The sequence below is a fragment of the Grammomys surdaster genome, unplaced genomic scaffold (assembly GCF_004785775.1).
Source record: "Grammomys surdaster isolate TR1022 unplaced genomic scaffold, NIH_TR_1.0 125630, whole genome shotgun sequence".
NCBI lineage: Eukaryota > Metazoa > Chordata > Mammalia > Rodentia > Muridae > Grammomys > Grammomys surdaster.
The window spans coordinates 2,572,845-2,584,111 of NW_021620469.1; the positions used below are offsets into that span (position 1 = coordinate 2,572,845).

The window sequence follows — 11,267 nt, forward strand, 5'->3', positions numbered from 1 at the left end:
AGAGCTACATCCTCAGCACCGAGATGAAGCCAGGCTCTAGCAGTTTCCCTGGCTGGCTTTGAACTCACTACGCAGTGCAGACAGGCCTCACGCTTGCATTCCGCCTACCTCAGCCTCCTTCTGGAGAGGCTAGACTGAGGCGTGTCACCTTATCTAGCTTTCAAGGCTGTGCCTTAGCTACCTTGACTAGGTTGTTCAGCTGGAAAGGCACAGGCTCTACACCTGCCCTTAGAGTTCTTTGCTTGGACTCACCACCGTAAATATTAGTATGAGGTAGTGAAGCACGCAGGATTCCTCAGATCTGCCAGGAACTAAGATGCCTCAGAAGCAAGCCCCTCCTGGGAGTCCACACACAGCGAAGACTCCTTCATACACAAGTGACCTTAAGACATTCAGATATATATTTTTTGGTTTTTAATTGTGTTTGCAAAGGGTGTGTATCCATGTGCAGGTGTGCATGCCAGAGGCCAAACACTATGTGTGTTCTACTCTACACTGCCCCTCTCACTGTACCTGGAGCTGCGCTGGCAGCCATAAGCCTCACCCATCCTTGTCGCTGTCAGCCAGTGCAGGGAGGTAACTTTTATTACTCTTTTCCAATTTTGTGGGGAGGGGACACGGGCATGTGACATTCAAAGGACATTTTCAGGAATCAGTTCCCTCCTGGGTCCCAAGGATGAAACTCAGGTTGTCAAGCACCTTTACCTCCTAAGCCTTCTTGCCAGACCCTACTCCCCGACTTCCCATGTGAGTGCTGGGGACCGAGCTCCAGTTCATGCTCACACATGGCACTCTTACTCAGTGAGCCATCTCTCCAGTTTTCCTCCTCCCCCTAATCCTGGGGGTTGAGGCTAGCAGCTCTTCAGCTAAGCGCTTTAACACTGAGGTGTAGCCCCTGGATTCAAGCATACTTGTGTTTCTAGCTGAGGAAAATTAAAGGACAAAGATATTAAATGATTTGACCACAGAGTTAGTAGAGCAACCATAAATCTAGTGTTTCAACTTCTATCAGGTTGTAGTTGATTCTTGCACCGATCAGAATGACCAGTAGAACTCTGAATTCAGTCCATGTGGGGGGTGGGGGGTAAGAAAAAAAAAAAGAAAAAAGAAATCCAGACCTAGTCCTTTTAAAATTCCAGTGAATTACATCTATAGGCTCACTTTTTTTTATCCCTCTATCCAGTCTTTTTAAAATACTCCAATGAGTTAAACCCACAGACCTAGCTAGCTAGCATCTTACTTTATCCGTTTGCCTGTATTATCAAAGGTTTACGGAGGCACTCACCAGCAGAGGTTACTCTCCGCAGAGAAAGAGAACTCGGATGTAGATCCCAGCTTGGGTCTGCCAGGTCCTGTAGGGTGTCCACTCCCCTGGAAGTCACACTAGGGATTCTGTGCCCTACTTGCTGACATTCTTTTACAGCTTTTAAAAGGGCTGGACTCACTGACCCAGGTAAACTGAGGTCTCAGATGGAGGGAGTGGCAGAGAAGCCACACCCCATGCCCATGCCAACTCTCTGTCACCTCAGCTGCTCTTCACAAATTCTTCCCAAGACTGACCAGTGATCAGCTCTTACAAGCAGGACATTACAAGAGATGAGTCCAGAAAAGTGGGACAGAACCAGCCTACCTGGCTTTTATTTTATCAAGTGACCACAGGTTTCCTAAGCCACTAATGCCACCTGGTGGCCATGCTGGACAGATCAACAAAAGCTAAAATCAATGTGACTTTAGAATTCTAAACTCCAGCAGGGAGGTGGGACTAGGGCCAGGGAGGCTGATTACTGTATCCTGCCTCTGTTTTGTAAAATAATCAATTCCCAATTTCTAGGAAAAACATATTACCAAAGAAAACAACAAACCAAACTTCTCATACATCTCCTAAAATATTGTCTTCCCCTTTCCACTACTGAATACAGCCCACACGCCCAACAATTCTAATCATACAATGCATGGCAAAAATGTCTCATTCATAAGCAAAATCAATTTTATTTAGTAAAGCTCTTTCCACATTTCCAAGGCAAATGCCTACACACGGTGAAGTTAGAAGCATCTCAGAATGACCAAAAGTATGTGCGCAAGCATGTCACCGGCGCCTCCGAAAACCTGAAATGGAAGGAAACCAAGAGTGAGACAAAGAAGGGCTGGAAAAGCTGAAGGCCATCCAGAGAAGGGCTTGAAGAGGCGTGCTGAGGCAGTGCTCGCCATCCTCCTAGGACTCACAGAGGCATGAGCACAGCTAGAGAGCCGTCTCCTCAGGTGATGACTGTATAGTTCTAGTTACAGACACTTGAAACATGAGTTGTGGGGCCACAGGAGTATAATACAGAGACTCCCTTGCAAGAGATACTGATTTCAAGCTTGGGAAAGAAAAAGAAAAAGAAAAAGAGAAAAAAAAAAGCGCTAATCTAAAGAGATAACTAGCATGGAAGAGACAGGCAAGATCTGAGACAGAAGTCTCTGAGAGGTGGCATGCCGACTCAGACTTTCCACGGCCCCTAATGCCTACTGGTTCACTGACCTTTCTTCTTCCGACCTTTCTTGGGTATCTTCTTCCGTTTTTTAATGGGATTTTGGTCCTGCAGACAAACAGAAGGGAAGAATGGTACTGCACTCTAAGCACCAGCGCCCTTTCCCAGGCTTGCTGCAGGAAGCCCACGTATGGCTAAGAGCATGCCGGCTCCTGCTACCACTGTACCCCACTTGCCTCATCGAGATGAGCAGTGCCCCCTGTCAGAGCACTGATGTCGCTGAAGTGTGTGAGGGAATGCAGCTGGGAGCTCATGGCACTCGCTCTCCTTCGCAGTCCTTTCTCTCGCTTGCTAACACCTAAGCGCACCATCATGCTCTCCTCATAGCTGATCCTGCCAGAAAAAGCATTTGCAGAAGGTTCAAACAAGGATGAGGGGACAGCTTGGGCCCGGACCTTCCTCGTTCTCATCCAGAGTCCTCAGGACACTCACAGATCAATACTGTTTTTAGCTAAGGATATGTATGTGGCATGTTCACTCCCCAACTCCCTCACTGAAATGTTCTCTGCTGGATTCTCCTCACTACTAGGGATTAATCTACGGTCCAAACACACGGCAGTGTTCATAAGAGAGAATTCTCACATTCTGGCTCTGTGGAACAGGACTCCCTGATGGGTTCTTCTGTACAACCATAGCCATCAAAGCTGTGCCTAGCAATGCTGACCAGCTTGGTCCAGGTTGTTTGTATACTGTTCTACCACACGTACAGAGTTTGCAGCACTGTACAGAACCTGTCTTTACTGTTTTCTACTCAAAGTAAAACCTGTGACATCGATGGTGAAAGGCAGTCTATTAAAGACCCACCATGAAGAACTGAATATATTTTTCTCTACATAGTGTTTACTTGAGCCTAGGCAGGTAGAAGAAAACAAAAACAGATGAACAAAAATAATTAAACAAAACAAAATAAAAACCGTTTTATACTGCAACCTCATCAATGCTAAATTCCCACCCCAAACTTTTCAGTCCACTTTCTCTATCATGTTGGTTTTCCTGTGCCAGATTCAATCATGTTCATACAAAGCACGAGGACAGCGCTCTACAGATCTGAGGGAATCTCTAACTACAAGAACTCAGACCTATGCTGATCCTCCTGACTCTGACGAGTAACGTGAGGGTGTCGTGCGTCACGGATTTCCTCTGGGGCGTCTGAGTACTGCTCCTTCAGCTCACGGATGACAGAGCTGCTCAGCGCCCGCCTCTTGGCTTTTTCCAGACGCTTCTGTTCCCGCTCAGCTTCTGTCTCGTCTGTGCGATAAAATCCACATGGGTTATTCTGGAACAAGCGAAAGAAAACAAGCAAAACTCCCACCAAGGAGGGACAGCCACAACTCCTACCATAATGCACTGGAACCAAGCGTGGTGGGACGTATTTCTTAGATGCGCCTTTTACGGATTTCTTCCCTGAGGCCTCAGACTGGTCCTCCTCTGCTTCACTTTCCTCCTCATCCTCAGAGTTCAACTACAAACGAAAACAGATTCCTGCAAACTCAGGAAGGTTTAATGGATGAGTGAGAGGAACACCCACAGCTGGTGCACCCTGAGAAGATGGGACCATGAATCAGGGAAGGAAGCCTCACACTCAAGCTCTTTCCAGCCACACTGGAGAGAGCCCTGCAGATCAGGGTCATACAGGGTCAATCTCAGGCGGACGGAAGCCTTACCTTGCTCATCATATTGCCGGGATGAGGCTTAAAACGAAGCGGGTCATTCTCACCTGAAACAGGAAATCCAAGTTTACAAGATTTGAACTTTATAGTGACCCCACAACTTTGCGATGGCTCTCCCACTTACTGAGGCTGCCTGTCACTGCAGTCTTGACCAGTTTGTCAATTTGATACTTGAGTTTTTGGTCCAATGGACGAAGTTTTTCTAAAACCTACAATGTGATAATTTAAAAGGATTAAATTTTCTTCCCTGAATCAGGCACACACCAGCATCCATCTGTTGTTTCAAATAAGCCAACTGAACACTCACAAAGTAGATCAAATGGGGACGAAAACACCTCCTCACTTAAAAAGGAGAGCATTCAGTCCCATAAGAGCCCTGGAGTTGAAGCCTTAGAAACTAAGAGTCATACCGTGCGGGTCTCCACCAGCCTCAACACTGCGGGGTGTCCCTGCAGAGATCCTCCAGAGGCTTTGTCCAGGATGAGGTGGCTCAGATCCATAAGGTACATGAGCAACAGCTGGTCTTTCACTTCCAAGAAGCTCAGACCCTGAGTGAAACAGTAAGAGAGAGTCTTAGTTTTAGCCACAGAATTAGAAGAAGCAGCTAAGACAAATAAATACCAGAATCATGTCTTCCCCAACTAGTCCATGTTACACGAATCGTCCCTTTACCTGGTATGCCCACAAAGCAAATGTTGTCAGTCACTTAGCAGCCAGGTCAACTGTCATAGTTATCAATGAGCTTTTGTTCCAGGAAACCCCTATTTTCCATACATGAGAGTAGTGACAAAAAGCAGCACGAGGTCATAAAATGTGGGAAGCTAGATAAACCCTGGTGCTGTGTAGAAGACTGCAGACCACAGAGGAACACGCACAGCATAGTCTGAGACACCCATAGGAGGTCCTGAGATGCACTCCCATGAATGAGGGCTGGTTCTCAAGAAGCATCCAAAGTCACCCGAAGACTAAGAGTGTTGCAGCCTCAGAGCTTCTGACATCCGAGACCACCCTGCTATGGTGCATATCAGCAGCACCACTGGGCTAGTCTCACTGATGGGCCCTCCCAAGTTTTAACCAAAGAATCCTCTCAATAAAGCCAATTTTTAATTTATCCAAAATAGTTACTGATTTTATTCCTATCACAATACAGATAAGACAAATGATTTATACACACTGACATGGAACTAAATCAATGTCAACAGAAGTTGTAGAAAGTGGTTATGTAGAGAGTGGTTATAATACAGTTCCAACGGGGCTGTGTGATACACACGCCTTCTAAAAAATCTACTATTATGTAAGATGTACATGCACTTGTGAGCACATGCATGCAACCCCGAATACACGGAGGTCAGAGGACACTGTAGAGTCAGTTTTCTCTTTCTCCCATTGGGTGGGTTTCAGGGCTGACACAAGCCATCAGGCTTGGACACCATGTCTCACCCCCTCAGCCATCTTGCCAGTTGCACACACTTTGATATGCACAAAAAAGCCAGAAAGCAACACTTGCTAACTGTTTAGAGAGAGGAGGGGACTAGGGAAACACACTAGTGCTTGTTCTATGGAAAAGTTCCTTCTTAACAAGCACATGTCACTCCAATAGTAGAGTGCTCATCTAAAATATGGAAAGGTTCAATCCCTAACCCCAAATGATACATATATAGTTAAAAAATAAATTAAGCAAATACATTGATTTTCAAACAAAATATAGTAATAATTACATTTGCAGTTATTAAATAAGAGAACATCTTATGTCTGCATAAAATGATACTGACAGTCCACGGCCCTGTGGGAAAATGTATATCTGACAGGTTAAATACTTTGGCCAAAATTACACAGCAAGAATTCAAATGCAAGTCATACTCAGTTCAACTCCGAGGCCTGAGTCCTGGGCATCTCACAAACAACTTGCTTAGCTCTTTCTATCAGCCCTAGTGTACTTCAGAGGATGAGCAATGGGATCTAACACTGACAATTGAGTTTAAATCCTGATTTATGCATTTATGCATTTGGTAGTCAGATATTGGTTATGTCACTTGAACTTGAGATTATAAACTTCTCATATGTAAATAAATAACAGTATTCCTGCACTGCCCTAAGAAAATGTTTGGAAACTGTAGGGATGATATTTAGAAAATGGCACCCAGTCCGGCTTGTTTCCGGGCAGCCACCACGTTCCCACTGCTCCTCGGCTTTGACCAGGGCTCTGGCTAGCTAGATGTGCAGGTCCTGGCACCCAGGAGATGCCAACGTGGGAGATGGCTCTGTCAATCTAGCACGCTGCATCCACAAAACTCGGCTGAACCCCAGACACTATCTGCCATCCTCATAGTACCCAGTAGAAATGAGACTCTTAAAGCTTAATGATTATCTAAAGGATTTATATATTTAGAAACGTTCAATCAACAAGATGCCCACCCAATTAAGAGTTGTTATTCAATATCTAACCTTTTGATAGAAGTTGTTACCTAGGCCAGCTTTCAACCCATCCATGGCTCTCCATGGCTGACAGCCTCCTTCTTCTCCTCCCCTTCCTCTTTTTCTCCCCTCCCCTTCCTCTCTTTCTCGCTCAGATCCACCTCCTCTTCTACTGCCTAATCACCGAGCTCCACTGCAAATACAATGTAGCAGAATAAGTATCCTGTTACAGGAAACAAGATAAAAAGAAAGTACCCTGTAATCTGTAAAGCACTTTATAAATGTCTTTGGTCATAAAAGCTAAGCTAACACACATCTGTTCTACAGATGAACAAATACTTACTGAAGTATGCTCACAGCCTAGCACTGAAACATCAAAGGATAGTAGTGCTCAGAGCACAGGCAGGTGAGAACCTGAGAAGTGGCCTCATAAGCACCGTCAAGTTCCAACTTAGGTTACAAGCATATGAGAAAAACTAATATTAAGGCAAGTGGATCTCTGTGAGTTTGAAGCTAACCTGATCTACATAGTGAGTTACAGGACAGCCAGAGTTACACAGTTATGCCTCAAAAACAAAAAACAAGCCAAACAAACAACAAAACCAAACCACACACAATAAAAACACAAACAAAATAATAATAGATAATAAAAAACTGAAGAGGTGGAGATAGGAGGATCATCACAAGGTCAAGGCCAGTCAGGGTTCCATAGAGAGACTGTTTCAAAGGCCCAGATAAAAAATAACAGCAGAGCCTTCCTGTTCAAGCAGGTAAAGCTGTCAGTCAAGGGTTGTCCTCTACTGACACAAATGATCCCCAAGAATGTTCTATAAAATTTTGACTTTTTTCTTTAAATTTTAATTTGAAAGCTAGCCTATTTCACTGTATATCAGAGAATCTAAAATTGAAAGGTGGGAAGAATAAGGTCATAAATTCAAGGCCAGCCTGTGTTTCATAGCATGCTCATGTCGAAACAAACAAACCAGGATGAAAAGGGTAAAAAGGTTCAAGAAAGAGAGGAAGCTACCGCATCTCATTTTCAGATGCACCTTCTTCACAGTTTAGCATCTCAAATTAGGATGCATCTTTCAGTCAGTGGTTTCTCGGCACAGATTAGTGGCATTTTTATCCACAAGTGATGCATTTCAAAGATGCCAATGAATGTTTGCAATGGCAGGGAACTGAATCCTATACACATTGTTCTTCCTAAGCATTTATACAAATGATAAACCCTAATTTACAACCCTAGTGTAAGAGATTAACAACAACTAGCAATATCAAATAACTCAATTATATGCTAGAATAAGTTATTTAAGACTTAAGAGGTGTAACTGGAACTTCACATTTAGTATTTTCAGACTGCTGTTAATCCCAGGTAACTGAAGTGACAAAAAAACGAAGCTGAGGACATCTGTATATAAAGCCACCACAGCCCAAATTAACATCATCTAAGATTATAGGAAACAAAAGAGCAAATCCTCAGCTGTCCCGCATGGCTTCCCAGAGTGACGACTCCATCCCGTCTTACCCCCATCACACACACAAAATGTGTGCATATCCATCCACAAAATCATTTACGCTCCCACAGTATTCAATAGTGAGTATCTCTGGCTCATATTTATTCTCAAAATCCCGCTACTTTCTCTGAGATACCTCTTTTGACTCTCTGCTTGGCTGGTATAGCACTCCTCGCGACTTCTGTAAAATGACTGGCACTACTCATATCTAGTCTTATGGTCTGCATTCTTGCCAGACTCCTGTACAGAACCCACACAGTATTCCTTTTAGATGAAGCTCTAACTCTCAGGACATACGCCACACAACAAACCTACAGTAAAAGCAAAACCAAACCACCAAGCACATCATATGAGGAGATATTCCCTCTTCAAGTAGCCCTCACTTTTAAGATTTACTTTTACTTATGTATGTACACGCCACACATGTACACAATTGTGAGTCATGTGGACCTGATGCTGGGAACCAAACTCAGGCTCCCTGGAAGGGTGGCAAGCCACCTTAACTGCTGAGCTGGCCCTCCAGCCTGTTCACGAACCCTTACCTTCTCTGTAGAATACGTTCCAGCTCGGACTTTTGTTGTAAGTGCTTGTACTTGTGCAGTAACAGCCATCACCTGAAATTAGCCAGATTAAATCTGAATAGCTCACCCAGCCACAAGTAATGTCTGTGAACAGTGGAGGATGAATACTAGATAAAGCCAACTAATAATTCTCTGAAGTACTGTTGTTGAACACCACTGAACAGAGCCTTTCTAACAGTTCTCCAAGAGGCAGAAAAAAACTTCATACTGCTCTCTAAAGCTGGGGGAGGGGCTCATTAAGAAACCAAGAGAAGGGGATAAGGAGCCAAGCAGTGGTCATGAGGACTCTGACTTTTTTTTTTCTTTTGCGACTTTTGTGACAGAGTTACTCTGTGAAGCCCTGGCTGTTCTGAAACTCACTATATAGACCAGGCTGACCTTGAACTCACAGAGTTCACTTGTCTCTGCCTCTCGAGTGCTGGGTTTAAAGGTGTGGGCCGTTATGAAAACAGGCCGAGGAGTGTAATTTTATCTGTACCAATAGAATTTACTATGTAAATGCATATTAACTGGCACTTATAGCAGTATGTCACTATTGCTAACATCTGTTTTCATAGTTTATTATAAATAAATGAGTTTGGGTATAACTTAAAAAAACAGTGTGTTGGGGAGGAGGAGGCAATCAGGATGTAAAGTGAGTGGATAAATAAGTAAATGGAAAACCGGCTTTCTGTATTTCTTTGGGTGCTGGAATGAATTACTTTGAACTTTCATGAAAAGCATAAAAGGCTTTTATTTTTCACTTAAGGTATTTTTGTAGTATTCAAACATCCGTCCCCAAATCATCAACGTGTGTGGCTGAGACTCACAAAGCCAAAGTTAACCCCTGACTAACTTACTCTAAAAGGGACACAATACTCACCTGCTCCTGGAGGTTCTTCAAAAGTGTTATCGAACTTGACACGTCTGACTCCAGCACCTCCTACAAGGAGGAGGGGACAGGTAAGGATGGTCAATTTCTTACTGTAGGTGATGAAGATGGCAAGCCGTCCTGCCTATCAAAGTCCCTCCTTTCCTTCAAAACAGTCGAGTCTCTGGGTCGTTTTTCCCGCACAGGGATAGGCAGCCTCGGCTCAAAGCCAGTCTCCTCCCACCACACCCCCCAGTTTACTGGAAAAGACCAGAGACTTCACCGCCAAACCTCGCGGCTGCCTTTGCTCTGCGCTCCCCGCCACATTGTACATGATGCTATCTCTGCTAATGTTCTCGGAACATTCTCCCACCTTAAGGCCGGGTCACAGCCCCCCATGGTCACGAGGCTCTCCCAACAAAGCTCATTCTGAAGAGTAATTTTGGGTTAGCCTACTGTCTGGAACCACCCAACCTGTAGCGTCTGACCCTCTCTCTCATCTGACATATGCTACTGCTGTGTCAGGGCGAGCGCATCCCTGAAACAACTTTCATCACTACTCTTCCATGGTGTCAATGGTTTGCCTCGATCCATGGAGGCGAAAGGAAATGTACACAGATTCCTTCCTTTCCGGGAAGACGCATCGAGACAGAACTCACCGGAGCCGCCATCTTCACAAAGCCCACCCTTTCCGGGCCCGAAATTCCCGGGAGCTAACGTGAGTTCAGAGTTTTGATAGACAATCATAGTTTGCAAATTTCAGCCAATGGAAATAAGAGATCGTTCGTTTCCGCTCATCAGAGAGGCGGGACCTTATCTAGCCAATGGAATAAAGAAACTGCCTAAATGTGTCAGACGCAGAGGCGTGCTTAAGGCGTAAAGATGGCGGGGATAGAAGCATGTGATTCGTGGTTTACAGAGAATGATTGATGCTACTCCCAATAAATACTGCGTATAAGATTGATTGACAGCTAGAGCATCCAGTAGGATAAAGAAATTGGTTCTGCAGCCCGAGAGCTCATTGGCTCCAAGATGCCGCAGAGCCAGTCTTTCCACGGCGTTTTCCGAGTAGTACGAAAACTGACCGCTGGGTGGCGGCTTCTGGCTATTCTCTGATGCGGCAGAGTTGCTGGGCCGCCATTGGCCCCTGGACTTGCAAGTGCGCCTTTCCTGCGTCTGTGATTGTCCTTGTACAACAGCGGAGCCCTTTTCATCAGTGATTTGGATGGTTGAGATGGAGGAGCCGGAAGCCACGGTTCAGAAGCCGTCGGCCGCATCACTGGCCACCCTCCCCGAGTATGCCTAGGACGCCAGCATTCCTCTCGAGGGAAAAATCGACAGGCGAGGAACCGGCTCTACCTGCGTGCCTTCCTCACTGTTCCATTCGTCCACCTCAGAACTTGGTTAAAACCCAGGCTGTGCATATTTCCATTGTCTCCTTCATCTTCTCTCAGTATCGTCCAACACGCCCACTCCCTCGCCTCTCACGGGCTGGAGGACTAGGTGGGAGTAACAACTCCCACCGTCCGTCTGCATTACACAATACAGCGCTAGAAAGGTGGTGCTGGCTCGGATTTTCCTCGCGCAACCGAAGAGCGGACCTGAGCCGGGAAATCTAAAGTGTAGCTTTTGCCTTTAATCCCAGATCTCTTTAGTCAAGAGGCAAGCAAATCTCCATGAGTTTGAAGCCAGTCGGGTCTAAA

At 45.2% G+C, this 11,267-nt stretch overlaps 1 protein-coding gene across 1 annotated transcript; it reads right to left on the bottom strand.

Moving 5' to 3' along the window:
- Window positions 1-1,964: 1,964 nt before the first annotated feature.
- Ngdn (neuroguidin) lies at window positions 1,965-10,358 on the bottom strand. Its single transcript, XM_028787360.1, has 11 exons — window positions 10,224-10,358; window positions 9,577-9,636; window positions 8,676-8,747; window positions 4,612-4,749; window positions 4,326-4,410; window positions 4,196-4,248; window positions 3,870-3,993; window positions 3,611-3,779; window positions 2,708-2,864; window positions 2,522-2,579; window positions 1,965-2,106 (listed from the first exon to the last, which is right to left on the bottom strand). The coding sequence occupies exons 1-11, from the start codon at window positions 10,233-10,235 to the stop codon at window positions 2,087-2,089; spliced, it is 948 nt and encodes a 315-aa protein (XP_028643193.1). The 5' UTR covers window positions 10,236-10,358; the 3' UTR covers window positions 1,965-2,086.
- Between the last annotated feature and the right edge of the window lie 909 nt (window positions 10,359-11,267).